Source organism: Malurus melanocephalus, unplaced genomic scaffold, assembly GCF_030028575.1.
Source record: "Malurus melanocephalus ecotype Western Australia unplaced genomic scaffold, MMel_1.1 scaffold_116, whole genome shotgun sequence".
NCBI classification, from domain to species: Eukaryota; Metazoa; Chordata; class Aves; order Passeriformes; family Maluridae; genus Malurus; species Malurus melanocephalus.
In genome coordinates this window covers 1,421,626-1,438,575 of record NW_026623348.1, presented here as the reverse complement: position 1 = coordinate 1,438,575, position 16,950 = coordinate 1,421,626, and the positions used below count along the sequence as shown (strand labels likewise).

The 16,950-nt window shown below is 37.4% G+C and overlaps 1 protein-coding gene across 1 annotated transcript in view; it reads left to right on the top strand.

Moving 5' to 3' along the window:
- Positions 1-142: 142 nt before the first annotated feature.
- Positions 143-16,950, top strand: part of CEP152 (centrosomal protein 152) — a 21,434-nt gene continuing 4,626 nt past the window's right edge. The window contains exons 1-22 of the mRNA XM_057369898.1: positions 143-204; positions 1,334-1,456; positions 2,161-2,261; positions 2,474-2,540; positions 2,763-3,107; positions 3,577-3,745; positions 4,412-4,552; positions 5,525-5,664; positions 5,960-6,160; positions 7,579-7,726; positions 8,380-8,471; positions 9,285-9,448; positions 10,032-10,236; positions 10,936-11,028; positions 11,142-11,272; positions 11,354-11,482; positions 11,620-11,755; positions 12,294-12,473; positions 12,976-13,248; positions 13,690-13,803; positions 14,074-14,724; positions 16,163-16,337. Of these exons, the coding sequence (XP_057225881.1) occupies positions 1,370-1,456; positions 2,161-2,261; positions 2,474-2,540; positions 2,763-3,107; positions 3,577-3,745; positions 4,412-4,552; positions 5,525-5,664; positions 5,960-6,160; positions 7,579-7,726; positions 8,380-8,471; positions 9,285-9,448; positions 10,032-10,236; positions 10,936-11,028; positions 11,142-11,272; positions 11,354-11,482; positions 11,620-11,755; positions 12,294-12,473; positions 12,976-13,248; positions 13,690-13,803; positions 14,074-14,724; positions 16,163-16,337 (3,742 nt within the window). The 5' untranslated portion in view covers positions 143-204; positions 1,334-1,369. The remainder of the gene's footprint in view (positions 205-1,333; positions 1,457-2,160; positions 2,262-2,473; positions 2,541-2,762; positions 3,108-3,576; positions 3,746-4,411; positions 4,553-5,524; positions 5,665-5,959; positions 6,161-7,578; positions 7,727-8,379; positions 8,472-9,284; positions 9,449-10,031; positions 10,237-10,935; positions 11,029-11,141; positions 11,273-11,353; positions 11,483-11,619; positions 11,756-12,293; positions 12,474-12,975; positions 13,249-13,689; positions 13,804-14,073; positions 14,725-16,162; positions 16,338-16,950) is intronic.

Here is a 16,950-nt window from a genome sequence, read left to right as displayed (position 1 = left end):
CGGGGGCGGGCCTGCCCTCCCGCGCGGCTGGGCGGGCTCTGACCGTCGATTGGTGCTTGGAGCTGTCAGTCAGCGCTGCTGGGCGTGGTTCTGGTCCCCGATTGGCTATATCAGCCATCAATCAGCGTGGCGGCGCGGGATGCGGAAGAGCGGCGGGCCGGCTGCGGTGGTGGTTGTGGAGGGTGGTCGGTCTCGGTGGCTCGGGTGAGTTTTGCTGCTCGGACCGCGCTTTGCTGCCTTCTCCGGCCGCGGAGGCCCCGCGGGAGGTTAGCATCGCCCCCGCCGGCCCTGCGCCGCCGCCCTGATAGGGCTGAGGTGGCGGCGGCCGAGCTCGCCTCGCACCCCCRGGCTGCCCCCGGCCCGTCCTTKCCCGGCACTCCGGGGCTGATCGCGGACCTGCCGGTTGTGCTCTTTCGTCCGGCTGCCGGGACCGGGAAGGGCTCTAAATGAAATAGAGAGGGCGGGTGGTCGTGTATGGCTGATGCGGTCTGAGAGAAGGTGATGCCTCAGAGCCTCCCGTGAGAGGGGTCACTGGTATTGCAGGGGGTGCACAGAGATAGCAGCTGCCTTGTTAGGCCTCCTTCCAGCACTGCTGTTGTTTCTTTGAAACTACAACAAGAAGGTCCTTTAACCGTGATTAAGTGACTTTTGACTTGGAAATAATGCTCTCGTAATGTTACATTATACCACGTGAAGACTTCRGTATGTGCTACACGTGTGTGCCCARACGAGTATCTCYTCATCGGGGAGTAACTTGTAACCAAACGTGMACCAGCGCTTTAACACAGTAGCTGTGAACTCACTGCTTGGTGTAGAGAARCCCTTGGGAGTCAGAGTCTCTTCATTAAGCAGTGAAATCTGGAACTGACATAATGCTTTTCAGATTTCCATGATGCTTTTCCTATTTTTCTTTTTGGAGCTGTTATGCAAATGCACGAGAAAGAGCATACTTTTTGTCTTAAATACAAAATATAGTCATTCTCTAGAAGAATATGAAGTAAGCTGTAAAAGTGGACATAACTATCAATGCGTATCACATCATGTCTCTTACTGTACAGTACTAGAAGTTGCAGAAAATAGTGTCTGGTGTAAGTGCACTTTAGAAATCATATAATGTCAGCCTATGAAAAATCCAGRTAATTGTTTTAAAATGCTAAATTCTTAGAAGTGAGTAGGCTTAGATATATGAGAAACAAATGATAAAAGTAATGTGCAGTGCCCTGTTATAAAAACTGTATTTTTGTGTATGGTTGGCTAATCAGGCGATGAGGGTGGTGCTTTTTGATTCCTTTTCTATTTTACTCATGTGTGATGTTTTCCTGTCCTGTGATAGGTTTTGCTGGATACGCAAAACCATTACTAGAAAACGATGTCCCTTGACTTTGATAGTGGAGCTCTGCAAACTCAACATGAAGATGAAGACTATGACCAAGAAGATTATGCAAGAGAACAAGAGGTGAAAAAGAATTAAGTCATTTAATCTTGAGGCTGGTGTATTTAGGTTCTTTGATATTTTAAGTCTTAAAAAGAAAGAAAAAGGTTTATGTAGTCTTTGGTGAGCAAAAGAGAATGCAGACTGTACCACTCTTGCAAAGCATAAAAAGTAGAGATAAGTTCAGGTGTGATTTATTTGTGGAGGTGTTTTTGTCTTTTTGCATCCAGTTGCTTGGTCCAGAGGAGACCTTAATCGCTGCAGTAATGACTTCTTGCATATAGTGGTACTAATTGGCAAGGTCTTATGTGTCTGGATTTCCATTCAGACTTCTCAGAAAGAGCCTGTTTTGAATGTCTACTACCTCTCTTGTCTGGAATTTGGAGGAGCCAAATTTGCCAAACCTTGGCATGATCAGTTTGCCATCAGATCATCCTKTGAAAGTAGTCTATCCTCAAACATGTGTACCAGGTGGCATTTCCCTTACCTCTTTTTGATGAAGCTCTTTTCTTAGCAAGGGTTTGGCAGAAAAATCCTTTGGTTGGTAGTCTAGTCTAGTAAGCATTCTGTGGTATAGGTCTCTTTGTGAATTCCAGTGTTGCGAATTCTTCCTTGGAGGAAGAAAACAAGGATTTAGTGCAAGTGGCCTACTTTGCCTGTGTTTTTGGGCTGAACTTGTATTAATTCTTGTGAAGAACGTATAATAAATGTTGTTTGTTCTGTTTCAGTTGCAACAACTGCTGACAGACCTTCCCCATGATATGCTGGAAGACAGTGGAGACCAACTCTCCAGTTATTCAGATTGTAGCATTCAGGAGACTGAGGAGCAGTAAGGCATTTTGCACCATTTTTTAATTATTTATGTTGTGCTTTCAAGAACAGAGCAAAATCTTTGTTGATGAAGTGTGTAAAAGCAATCCAAGTAAAAGGGGAGCTGTAGTGCAATTTGCAGTAAACTAGATGTCTCTTRATTTTAGAAAAGATGGTTGKTTTTTTCCCTGAAATTCTTAGTACRTAGTTAAGCTRCTTGTATCTCTGTAGGTCACATGAGCCTGGGAAGCATGATGGAAGGTGGAATGATCATCCATTGATAAGTGATCCTCCAAATGTAAGCTTCTATGAGCAGAGATGTAATCAGTATGAACTGYTTGTTCATAATAGCATGCTAAAATTGTTTTAATTCATTAGAGAAATACTTTYTGTGTAGGTGACATGTTTTGGTATTTGTTCGAAGTATTTCTAATTTGAGGTCTGTTAACCTCAGAAAAAGGAGGATGGGGTGAAATCTGAGTTTTGAGAGAGCAGTTCCAAACSTCTTATCCATTCATAGGGCTATGAACAAGGACAAAATCTCTACCCTGAACAGTTCTTGTGTGACCCACAAAATGATCACATTGAAAAACATGGGAAAAATTGGAATGGCCTACRTAAGGATGATGAGAAGAAACATTTATATGATGTTAAAGAAGATTACTGTGGRCAGAATGGTTCAGATGATCCTGATGATGTGTATCTTGGTAGAGATGGGTTTAACTCTCCAAGCTGCTACCAGGAGAACAATGTGTATCATCTTCCTGAAAACTTCAGGCCTTATACAAATGGCCATAAACCAGAATTTAACAGTCAGCAAAATAAAATAATAAATTTTCCAGATGACCCAAARGAACATCTTAAGGTATGTCAGAAGCTGATATGTTTTTTTCTGTCTCTTGGAAAATTTGGTGGGTCTTTAATATTGGTTGTAATATTTCTAAATGCCCTCAGTCTTTTACAATCAATTCGAACCRTGGTGGGAGGCTTCTGTAGCCWATTTGAAAAATGAAATATTAATAATTGGATTTTCATAAGTTCTTGTTATGATTTTTTTCCTCTTGTTGTCTTGGTACAATTCCATGAGGTAGAATGAATGTGATTTATTTGTGTGCTTGCTCTAATGAAGTTAACGCTTCACCACTCTTTTAAGGTGGAAGCTTTCATGAAAAATTGTATCCTGCTTAAATGATGTGCTGGATAGGAGCCTGAAAATGAAGAGCTGCTAGAACTCTGCTTAATGTCAGACTGTAAAATGAAAAAATATTTTCACTGAGCAARACTACAGTTGTGGTTTAAACTTATTTCCTCTTATGCATGTATTATCACAACAGCAATTTGTTGCATCTGATGTTGTCAATGGCCAATCACCGGAATCTTACAAAGTCACTTACAAACCGTACCAAAATGGCATTCATCAAAATATTCCAGGAATCCAGGAAGGAAACAGAAGAAATGAAGTGTTTGAAGATTTGCAACATGCATTCTTAGGCAATGATGAAAGTAAGTGTTTGCTGCTTAGACTTGAAATAAACTTGAGTGAAAAGTTCACTGGAAATCAGCGATAGAAAACATGTTGATTTCAGTAGTTTTTCAGTAAGAGGAAAAGAGTAGAAGTATGTTGATGTATATGCTCTTTTACATCCAGAAATTATCTCTTTTTGATTAGGGTAGATGAGTTTCAGGCTATTAAAAATGTAGTTTTGAGTGATGAGACTGAAAGAAATTATTTTTGATGGCTTGATGTCACATCTTGATGACACTTTTTTCATAATATTGGAAAATAAGGACTCACTATACCTTAGGAAGTGTACTCTGAATGATTCCACTTTGGGCTTTTCTGTTAGGTACACTTCAAATAGCAGAACTACTTCATTAGATATCTTGCAAATTTGTAGTGACCACAAGTCTGTGATTCACAGCATGTACACTTWTATCCGGGCTTGCTGTTAGGTTGAAATTGTGTTGGTAGTTTCCACAATCCTTCAGCCATTGCTGCCAGAGCAATTTGTGTGATGTGAATCAAATGTGGATTAAAAAAAAAAAGATTTTGTGCACCAACAATAAACTTAGCACTATAAGAAAATACGTATATTGGAGTAGGAATTAAAATGATGATTTTCTTGGTATCTATGCTGACTTGTCTGCATGCTATTTGAAATTTGGCAGATTCTTCAGAAAATATGCAGATTCTTCAACTTCAAGTTCTAAATAAAGCAAGGGAAAGACAACTGGAAGAACTTAATGAAAAGCTAGAAAAGAGTGCTCAGCAGATTAGGTATTTGAATCATCAACTTTCAATGGTCAAAGGTAAAATGTTTTGTGTTATTTCTTATATTTCATTCCTATCTAGTAACTTTTTAATTCTGAGACTTTGATTTWGAAAGTGTCTTTGAAGGTGTTTATCATACTTATAAAATTGATTTGGGACTACAAGCACCTAACCCTCTTCCCCCAAACATTGTTGTAAATAGAAATCTTTGGATGAGAAGCTGACTGCATAAKTATCTTAACTCTTATTGTATTTTCAAGACCACTGTTGTTTTCCAGCGTCCCCATGTATCAGGTATCACAAATGTACAGAAAAGTGAGAAGTTTGCAGGAGCAGTGCTCTAAAAAAAAAAAAAAAAAAAAAAAAAAAAAAAAAAAAAAAAGCCAACACCAAAGCACCCAAACCCCAGCAAGAGAAGTAGACATCTTTGAAAACAATTTGGTGTTTGTTTTTTTTTTTTTCTTTTGTGCTGTCCGGTTTAACAAGCCATTGCATAGACGGTAGAAAGTCTCTTACAAATTGTAAAATCCGTGGTGGAGACTGATGGATGTCTTAGTTTCCCATTATAGGAACAGACAAAAAGGAGTTCTCTAAGTTGAAACTTAGAGAACTACGAATATAGTTTATAGAATGCAAAAGAAGCATATTGGTGGTTTATAGAATGCAAAAGAAGCAAAGGAGAGAGAAAACTTCAACTGTCAGTTGTGTCTTGGCTGTTCCTCCAGAGGGTTCTCCCTTTAAATGGTGTAAGGGAGGATGTGAGGTCCTACTGCTGGCAGGGTGTACAATCAGAACCCTACTGGAAACAGTATATTGGAGTGCTTCCTGCTACAAGAGGAGATAGTGGTTGCTGGACAGAGAGCAACTGAATGTTTTTGTTCAGTCTTCTGTTGTCCACAATATGAATGGTTCTGTAGAGTGAATGGTTCTGTAGAGCAGGTACTGAACAGTTGCATGAAGTTCTTGGGTGGCTGGCCATGGTTCTCACACAATTATGTCTCTTTTTTCAGATGAAAAGGATGGTTTGGCTCTTAGTCTTCACGAATCTCAGAACCTTTATCAGAATGCAAAGGAACGGGAAATGCATCTTGAAGGTCAAATCAAGGCCCTTGAAACTCAAATTCAGACTCTTACTRCCAASGAGGAGCAGGTACTGTAACTATTTKTAGACTCTTTATTGTGAAAGACCTCTCCAGTTAAACATGTGATGCATTTCCATTACACCTAAGTGCTAGTTTCTTGAAATGCTGCTCATGRTCATTGCAAAATCTAAATACATGAGGGATGAATAGGATCCATTGGTTGAAAATAGTTTGTGTGAAAACRCAGGCATTATCTGAGGACTTTTGGCAACTCTTGTGCAATAAAAATGATCTGATGTACAGAATATTGGAGCAAAAGTAAAATATATGTAAGTAGGAACTAMTGTAATACTGTTCCTACAGATRCTGAAGCAATCCAAAGTGGCAGAGRTGGCCATGGAAAGCATGCAAAAGCAGCTGTTGGAACTTCAGCGATCAGATGCCCTCCAGCGAGCCAGAGAACAACATGAGGCCATTGTTTCTGCACTCAAGCAGAAATACGAACAGCAARTATTGTCACTAGAGCAGAAATATGATACTACAAAATCTGCACTCCAAGAGCAGGTGAGTAATTATTTTAGGRTGCTGAATACTGTGCTGGAGAGACTGTAGAGCTCCCCATGTTTCCCAAACTGMATTTCTTGACCTACAATTCTAATAACTCCTTCTGGAAGCTGCRAAGAAAATGGAAAGTGTCAGTTATTATTATGAGGCTTATGTGGTATGTTTTCATAAACATCTCSAGGCAGTTGCAAGTTCAGATTGTGAGTTTGTACACAGTGGATGCAGAGGGAGGAATTCATTGTCTTAGTTGCTCTCCTGAGCTTTCCTTCTGTGCACAGTTGTTTTTTTGAAAGAGTTCTGCAAATAACTCTGGGAAAGAAAAGGACTAATTAAGAAATAATGTGATATTCTTGCAAGGAAAAAACAAGAATAATTGTTTATTGAACAGTCTGTTGCCAAGATGTAGTCACAAAATTATGAAGGATGACTAACCACTGAACAGTGACTTTAAATTAGAAGTAAGGATTTAAAAGTAGAGGGGGGAAAGAGCTGTGTTTACAATGGAGTTTGATATAGATTGTGTCATGGTTGTCGAACTTACTGAGGTCACTTTACTTGATATGTCATAAGAATCMATGACACTATTAGAAATATACAAGCAATGTATTCCAGGCAGWTCTTAATAAATTGTCCTCTTACTTCATGTAAAGAAGGTAAAATTACATTTCTATAATTCTTGTCTCAACATAAATATACATAAAAATAGATGGATTGTATATTTGRAAAGGTAATTAGTGCTTGTTTCTAAACAAAATGCAGTGCTAATTTTTTGTCTGTTAGTACCACAACAAAGCCTACACCATTTTGTCTCTATGGTAAAATACATGGTGGCATTTTTGGGATATTTAAAGAGGGAGATCTCCTGTTGTTTGAGAGGAAATAGAAAAGTCAAAAGATGTGAACACAAGGCAGTGTGCCTCCCAGATCCGTGTAAATAATGCCATATAAATGTCTACTTTGTATATCCTGTGAAAAAGAAACTACAGTTCCTCTTTTACAGAGTGTTGCCACCTGCTAGCTTGGCTTAAGCTCAGTTAAARTAAACTGAGTTCAGCTCTGACTTAATATAATGCGAAGGCTTGATTTTTCTGCAGTAGACTAAGTGTATGTGATCAATTACAGGAGATAATCTGATGTGCTGAAAAGTAACTGCTCTAGGAAATATGAAATTATTCTCATCCATGTATGTTTGTATAAGAGTACAATTACTGCCTCCCTGTGAAAACTGAACTTTAATGCTGGAAGAGGTAACTGCAGGATAGCATTTCATCTGTGATTGATTTGAGTGTCCTCTATCCCTTTAGGTATCAGATTTGTTTGTTTTCTCCTTTGTCCTGTATGTATTGACTTTTTCTATATCTGAAACTGTTCTAGATGGTTAAGTATTTGTAACACGAGTAAAAATACTCTCTTTCTAGAAAGAGCTTTGCAAAAATCTAGAAGACCATGTTAAGCAACTTGAAAAATTGCTGGAAGAAACCAAATGTGAAAAAACTGAAATAATAAATCGACTGACAAGAAGTCTAGAAGAAAGCCAAAAGCAATGTGCAAATTTACTGCAAACAGGTCAGCCTTTTATTCATATCTTATTTTTCCTTGCGGAAATGTCTTCAGTTTTTTTAAGTATGAAATTGCATATTGATGTTTCTGTGGAAGTGGAATCAACATCAAGGTAATTGTGTTCTAGACCGTTTCCTATGCAGTGGATTAGTCAGACTTTAAGTCTAGACTAAGTTAAAAAATCAAATAAAAGTAAAAACAAATCCATCTCCAAACCCCAAGCAACAGTGGTTAAACTTTTGTTTTCATATGTATTTTGTGCTGTATATTTATAAACCTTGTTTAATGTGAAACAACAGGGTTTGGGAGCGAGCTACTTTTGTGTTGAGGTAGTTGACTTGAACTATCATTCTAAATTCAAATCTCAATGAGAAGAATTGTTTTGGGAGCTGGAGGCTGATTATTGGAAACCTGTATCATAGGAATAGATTGTGAAATATTTTGCAATTTGTGTGTTTGACTTTTGCCTACCTTTAYACATTGAAGTCTTTTGATAGGAATGTATTTAGTAGCTGTTGTGAGCTCAAGGAAATAGAAACAGTAATGTCCATTGCCAGAATCAACATTGCTATTTTTAMCAGAGATCTTTCCTCAGATTGCATAGTCTTCCTTGCATAGTTATGACTTTCTCTTTTTCTCTCTTTTCTTTYCTACAATAGGCTCAATGCAGGAGACAAATCAGTTACGGTTTCAATTGCAACAAGCTCAGTCTGCACAGATGATAAGCAACAATCTGAACAAGGCTTTGCAGGTTAATTTTATTGAATATTTTATGTTTGAATAAAATGTTTTTATTTGATGGGGGTGGGCATTATAATTAAAAGGTTGGTGGTTGAAACACTTTAAATTTTTTGGGTAAAGAAACACATCATCTTTGACTACTTCATCTGGCAGTATTGCATGCTAAACTTCCTCCTCCACCAATTAAAACACAATGGGGCAATTGTATTGGCACAGATCTAAACTCATACTTTTKTCCAGCCTGCTTTTGGAAAAAATATGAATGTTAATTCAGTGTCCTGGGAGTCTTGTAACTTAATTAGGAGATACCATGTTCTGAAATCTGTCTTTTTTCAGCAAAATGGAAGGCTAGGAAGTTCTCTGTAAAGTATGAGTGGAAGTCTGTTTCCAATTAATTTCATATATTTGATTTAAATCTGTTATCTTGTAAGCCCTGAATCCTACTAAGTACTGAGTAATAGCTGTTTTTTCCAAGTATGTACTTTTCTGTTGTCATCCCTATTACTATACAAGGCCAGCAGAAAAGCAGAAGAGCAAAAGAAATAATACTTCATAGATGAATTGTAATGAGAACAATAGGGAATATTTTCTGTTGCTCAGTATATTCTAACTAATTTATAGTTTTTACATTTACTTTGCTAAAGGTATCAAAAATGAGAGTATAAATTAATGGTAGACAATTCGACTAAATACAGCTAAGTGTAACTATAATTAGAAAGAATAGCTCCATGTGTTTGTTTTTTTTGGAAGAGTTATCATGGGTCTGATATGTTGGCTCRGAGTCTCTCTGGTTAGTGTAATTATTTTTGTCTCTTCCTTTCAGGAAGAATTAATGGAACTGAAAGAAGAAATAGCTTTGTATGAATCTGCTGCCAAGCTTGGAGTATTTTTGAATGATGCAAGTGGAGAGCGGCATATGAGCCTGGGTGATTCCTATGTAGAGCTGGGAATTAAAAAAACCACCAGGAAGAAGCCAAGGTTCTGCAGGTATTGAATGATTCTTGTTGAAAGAAAAACCTGAATTCCTCAAGAAATTAGGCAAGTGATGTGTAAAAAGAGAGTCTTACTGGATCAGCATACAGGTTTTGATAGGTACTTGAAATACTACTTTTATTGCCAGCTAATCTGAGAAACAGGAAATAGCACTAATACTATTAATTGATTGCCTAATTACTGCTTAATAAATCTGAAGATTTTATCAGGACTATATTGTTGCTCCTGTACTTGTATGAATTATATTCATGGATACATTCTTAGCTCAAAGACTGCACACATTTACTTAAAACTAAAGCTGTGTTTTACATCAACCAGTTGAGTTGTTTCAAAACACTTCATATCATGTGAGAATGAATCTTTTGAGGAAATAGCTGAATTAACAAGTTCTCTGTAAAGTAATTAGAACTTGATGAAAAAGCTTTGATATTCATGTCCTCTTATGCTTTTTACTATTAAATCTTAGACATCCTGATATTTCTGGTAGCATTAGTTGCTCTTCTCTTGGCTGCTACTGCCTTTTGGATAAATGTGTTTTGTCTTTTAAATATTGAACTGGTTGTGTCTTCCCTGATAGTGCAATACAGAACAGAGACATGGATAAAGAACTCTCTAAAGATGAAATCATTGTAGAATTAAAAGCTGAGCTGGAACGTCTACTGAGYAGTAATAAAATGAAGAGAAACCAGATTACTGAATTACAAAATAGTCTTAAGGATTGCCAGAAGACACTAGAGGAATACAAGCAGTTTAAAGTAGAAAAAGCATCAAAAGATTCAGAGGTTTGTTCTTTTTCACTTTTAAAAAAGTCACATATCCCTGTTTTTTGGTGAACAAAACCAACATGTGAACTTCTTAGGAGAATGGATCAAAAATTTATGCACAGTTGAGTATTCATAGCAACTCTTTCATTTGTGTCTTTGGTTGGAAAGAAAAAAACTGAATAGTAGAACTTGGGCAACATATGCATTATTTGGTGAGTTCTAAAAGGATGACTTATATGCTTTAGAGTACTTAGTGGCCACCCTGCTTTTGTTAAAWGTAAATTTCATTGGAGAAAGTTGGTTTTCTTTAGCCAAAATTAACTTGTAATTTCTCTGAGAAAGCTGATAGTACCATTAGATGATACAAATGGAACATTTAAAATATTGCCTTCAGAGAGCATTCACTGTGTAATTTGATCAACAAGGAATCTCCTTGATATTGCATTTCCACCCTATTATTGCTTTCCCTCTATAAATTGATCTGTATCTGTACCTGGTGACATGATGTGGGATAGGAATACTGTATATATGACAAGTGTCCTCTCTGTTGGACGACTGTTGTCATTCAGCTTGCAAACCCACCACTGAGTGCTTCTCCAAACCTTCATGATACTGAGTTTGAAAATTCATCTACAAGAGCAATAAATTTCCTGGGGTTTTTTTTTATTTTTTTACATACAATTTGTATTTGACAACTCTAATTTGATTTATTTCTAGCCTGTCACAAATTTGAATGATGCTTCTGATAATGTAAAGGAAGAAGTTCTGAGACTCAAAAAGGCTAATGAATCTTTGCTACAGGAAGTTGAGGTAAGACAGAGATGCTACTTATCACTACAGAAAAAAATACCCACTAAAAAACCCCACCCTGTGCTAAAACCTGTGATTACAAATCCACATATTAATTGACCCTATTTGTCCAGGCCCATACTTCAACTATTAAAGAACTGCAGGAAAATGAGGAAAAACTGAAAATATTAAATCAAGACCTCTGTTGTCAGATGAGAAAGATGGTTGAGGATTTTGATCACGATAAACAAGAAGCCATTGACAGGTAAGTCAGTTCTTATTCTTACAGAATAATAACCTAGGTAGTAGAAACTAGGTAGTTATTTTTCTCTTCTTGAAATTGTAGGTGTGAAAGAACTTACCAGCAACATCATGAGGACACCAAAGCACATTTTGAGAAAGATCTGATGGAAAGATTTKCTGTGGAAAAACAGCAGCTTCTTCAAACTTACGAAGAGACAATCTCACAGTTGAGGTAAGACTTAACATTATTTCCATTTTTACTGAAACTTACATGTTTCCAGTCTGATCTTCACTGCTAGTTATACTTATTTTAAAACTGGCTTGCTGTCTTGTGAGGCCAATTGATAGTAAGTAATCTGTCCTTTAAAGGGCTAMTATAGAGGAGCTGAACAACGAGATAACTGCAGTGAAGGAATGTTACATTGGAGTTTGTCGGGAGAAGGACACCTTGGAAACYACTCTAAGAAAGAAATTTCAGCAAGAGCAGCAGATGAAGGAAGAGAAGGTACAAATGGAAATGGCCTACAAACCATATAATTTCAGACTTTTTTCAAGATGCAATATTAGTAGGTATATTTAATTGTGTAAATGTTTGCGGAATGTATTTGGAAGAGATGCAGCTGTATCAGAAAGTTCATACATATAACTTACTGATTTTTAAATTAATCTGGTATTATGTCCTGGGCTTTAAAATATTGTTGAAGTAAGTCTTAGCAATAGCTGTTTGTTTTCATGTGAACAGTAAAATTCCATAATTCTGACTTCTGAGGATGCTTAGTCAGCAGTATGACTCTTACATTCATAAGAAATTTTCAAGAGAGCCTGAATGATGATTTGATACACAGCAATAGCTTATAGTAACCTCTGATATAATATCTTTAAAAACCTTTTTTTGAGAGTTGGATCTCTTGTCCAGGTGTCATCAGTGAGATGAATGCACAGACTTTAGAGAGTTAATCATGTGTCTCATGCATTCTCATCACTTTGTGCCAGAGCRGTTGCTATGCCTTGGAGAACACCTCACTTATCTATTTTTGGTCTAGCTCAAGAAACAGCTACTAGAAGAAAAAGAAGTCTCCCTTGAACTTCTGAGGACTGAGCTTGAAGAGGAACACACCAGGTCTATGATAGCAGCAAAGAAGCAGTGGCTGGAAGAAAAAGAACAGCAGGTTCGAGAGGAAGTTGCATTAGCCAAAGTTCACTGGGAAAAGGAGGAAAAAGAGGTGTGGAACTTAGATCATAGAATTTCAATTATTTTTGTTGCTTTGCTGTTTATTTTGAGAAACAGAACTTTAGATTTATGTGCTGTTATTCTGCCACTGGAAGTGGCTGTTAAGGATCTGCCATTTWAAAAGCCTCTGAAGTCATTAAATATTATACGTCTTTCAGATTTTTAAAAAACCTCAAAACCTAGATCTTTCAAATTAACAAACAGAATACCCTGAATGTCACAGCTGGTTATATGCTGGAGTTTTCCACCCTGATCCTTGAGTGAGCAGTTATGCTTTCTGTTGTTTCACTCATCATGTGGAAGTCCTTTGTGTACCCTGTCCCTTAGAAGAAGGCTCTGATGATTCACCAGACTCTCTCCTCTCTGTGCATGGTTTTGTTCTTTTCCTGTTAAGAAAGCTCATTGGTGGTAACAGTGTTTTATTTGCTAAACACCAGTGAAATCTTTTTATTTGGACACTGGGGAGATTTTCTTAAAAATATTTTTTTCCTTAGAATAAAGAGCAAGYCTTTGCCAAACTAGAAAGAGAATGGCAAAGTAGGCTGGAAGAAGTGAGAAGAACTGTAATTGAATGTAATGACAGCAGCTGCCAAACTGACCAAGTAAGAGTTGTGGATGAAGTTTCAACAAAACAGTTAGARGGGACTCTTGAAGACCAGAGGCTGCAGATCCAGAAGGCTCTGAAAGGAAATAGAGCCTCTGAAGAGGCCTTAAAAGAATTTGAATTAGAGCTGGAAAATAAATACTGTAAAAATCTTGCCAGCCAGGTAATTCATAATTGTTCTGTCTACCTGGACTCTGTACTGCTGTGTCCAATTAAGTCACCTAAAAAAAAGGTGGACTCTTCCACCAATTTCCTCTTAAGSTTAGTAGTTGACATTTGCTATATTAGAAATAATTTTTTTTTAAGTTCTGGAAAAACTGCTGCATGTGGTTTGTTTTTCACTCTTTTAAACAAGTTTTGGAGCAGTTTTGAACAGAACTGAGCAACACCCACTTAGATTTTTGTTAAAAATAAATGTAGTATTTGTAATTTTGGCATAATTGTTTGCATCAAGAAATGCATCAAGTGCTGCTGGTCTGATTGTTTTAATTTCTATAGACATAGATAATCAAAACTGAAATCTGTTCCTGCACTGTTACATGAAAGTAAAAGTAAAAATGTACTCAGCAGTGGTGACTGAAGTAGGTTTTTTATCTGTTTAAAGGTAGATGCAGCTTTAACTCAAGCTCATGCCAAGTGGCTGCAAGAGTACAAACTAAATCTAAAGACAGAAAAAGAAAAATGGGAAAAAGAGCAACAAAAGACTACAGCAAAGCAGGTAGCCCAAAATACTGCTGTGTGTGTATTGATAAACAGTWAAGTCTTCCAAATCCCATATATTACTGAGGAATGAATGTAGACAGGCTCAGGGAATCACTRAGGAAAGATGTTTCTTGTGTACTCTGGTCCATACCCATTTTTTTGCCTATATAGGTTTAATTTTTGTTGAAAAAGTTGAAAATGTCTCCAGCAGTTTTATAATGACTGTTATAATTTGTGCATCTATAAATGTGTGTATTGTTTATAATGACTGTTTTATATTTTCCAGTTAGCCCTGGTTCTCTCAGCTGCTGAGGAAAAGTGGAAGAAAGAAAGTGAGACTACTGAGAGATCTGGACCAAGAATGAAAGAACTGGAAGAAAAGATAATTTCTCTGAGGAAGGAATTGGAGCTAAAGAAAGAGGAAATCCCTGCAGCTGTCAAAGCAGAACTAGCAAAAGCCCGTGTGCAGTGGAACAAAGAAAAGCAAGAAGAAATTCTGCAGATACAAGAGCAAAATGAGAGAGACTACCGATCATTCTTAGATGATCATAGAAACAGAATTAAAGAGGTCCTTGCAACAGCAAAGGAGGATCTTGCAAAGCAGAAGAATGATCTCTGCATTCAGAAAGAAGCAGAAATAAAGATGTTACTGGACCAAAAGCAGCGAGAATGGGAGGCTCAGGAAGCCAAAAGACTTCAGGATGAAATTGGTCGCTATGAGGAGAGSACTCTGGTTGAGCTTGAGTATTTGTTGAGTGAAATTCATGAAGATCTAGTCAAGTGTACACATAGTAAACATTCTTGGAAGGACAAGTGTTTTGACTCTCATGTTCCATTAAACAGTCAAGGCAAAGACAAACTGAAGGCTTGTTTGCAAAAGGCCTACAGGACCACAGTTTGCACAATTCTGGAAAAGAAAGAGCGAGAATGGAAAGAGGTAATAGTTCTGTAACTTGTAACTGCCAATCAGAAAAGGGATTTGAGAAGTCAGTCAGACCTGTTTTCTCCCWTGAAAATCCTTGTAATTGTGAGAAATAGAAAATTCAACATTTCTGTTYGCTGTTAAGAGTACTCTAAAACTAAGAGAATGCTAAATTTACCATTAGCAGGTGAAAAGGGAAAGGATGGGTGTAATTTTGACATCTTCAATCTTTAAAGAAGAGAAAGTCAGGTTAGGAGTGTTGTTTTTGCAAAGACTTGTAAATTAAGGAGATTTATTCACCCACTTAAGTTTGGGAGCCTGTTGAAGGCTCCTTGTGATCTCTTAGATGGGCTGTAATGACAGAACCCTCCTTGTATTTTTGCATAGCTGCAAAATCCAGTTTGTGGTGCTGATTGTACAGTGATTGTGGATCATGTTATGCTTTTTTTCCCTCCTCTGTGGATCATGTTATGCTTTTTTTCCCTCCTCTTTATATAAGTAAAGATGAAAACAGTAAATCCTTTTTGCACATTGCCAGCAGTAGGGCAGTTTGTCAGTTATTCAGTTCTGCCTTGGGAATGAGAGTCTTGCCTATTTTRTTGTGCCTCTAGGAAACCTTTTTCAGTGTGCCTGCCCAAATGAGGAAAGATGTCCTGCCCTCTTGCAGAAGAGTTTGAGGCTAAGTCAGATCATGTCCAAAAGCCTTTTTTTCTGTTGTTTTAGCATATTCCTCTTCTTTGCAATGCTTATGCTTGTAAGTTTTTTGTTATGGGGAGCATCCCACCAGAAATGCCATTATCACCTAGCATTTAGCTTCTGGGGAATTATCCAAGAGCAGGACAGGGAAAATGTCTCGTTTTTCAAGAGAAGATGGGATGTTACCATTTCTTTAGTGTAAATATATTTCTGTGCAGCAAGTGGGCCTTAAATGTTTTTATGTCACAAGTCATATCCACAGTGGTAAAGAGAGTTGCAAACTTTTTTCCTGTGCCTTATGCACSTACTGCAATGGATATGAAATGGCTCTTGGTGAACTTTTAATGCCTTTGAACCTCAAAACGTTGGTTGGCTTGAACCACTTTATCTAGTGAAGTCTTTTTTTAATTTCCTAGTAATAACTTGCTTTTTAAAGAGAGAAGATATCTTCAACTATTCAAAGACATGGTATAGTCTTTGCATTCTGCAGTGCTGAAGACCACTGGCATTTCCAAATCATACTCCAGATATWCAGGTACTGCTGTTGCAGTGGTTTATGCTAAGTAAAACTTTGATATCATAGAATAGATGTTTCATCACTGTTTGACTTGTAATCTGTGCTTGTACTGCAGGTTTAAAGTACCTGTGTTAAAATTACTAAAGCTTCTTGGTGGGCAGGGTTGATTGTGGCACTGTGGAACACTTTTTTTTGCTCCGTGTTGGGAGGAAATTTTCAGGAATTGTTTTTCAATTGCAGAAGTGTGAAGAGTTGGTGAGTAATGCAAATGAGGAATCACATCSTTACCCACAACATGGTGCAGGAGAGACCGGGGATGTGGCCAGACCTTCTGTGTACAATGTTGGACAGCAGGCAGAAGCACAAAGGAGACTGAGAAGACAGACACCCTTGCAGGAAAGTGGAACAGACAAAGGTATTGGGTTTGGTCTTAGTCTGGGAGATTGCATATCATCAAATTAAGCCTGTTAGTAGCAATCTTTAGTAGTCAATGTCCTGTTGATGACCCCAATGCAAAGTTAGTTAATTAGTGGATATTTGGGTGACAGAGAAAGYTTATGCAATATTAAACAACCTTACAGTCAGAAGAACTGTGTCTAAGTTAGTCACAAACTACAAAAAAATAGTACTGGTCTCCAGTTTACTKATCTAATGCTAGGCTTTGAGGCTTCATTTTATCAAATATTAGTAGCTTTATCTTTTAAAAACCATTCTTGAGGAGGAAAGAAATAGCTGTTGCATCTGCTAGAGGTGTATATATTCTTTGGAGGTTGTTAACACTAAAACCTTTGGAGTATATTACAGTTCATATGTAATTCAGTGTTGATCAGGATATGCAGGGCATAGTTTGAACTATGTCTTGTAAATGGGTAATACTAAATCAGAGCTTCGAAGATTGAATTATACTACTTGCTCTTGACATTACACAAGACAAGAAATTCTGCATTCATATAAAAGACACTATTGTGTTAAGAACTTGCTTGACCTGGCATGGTAGTCTTTTCTGGTTCTTTTGGTCAAGAGCGTAG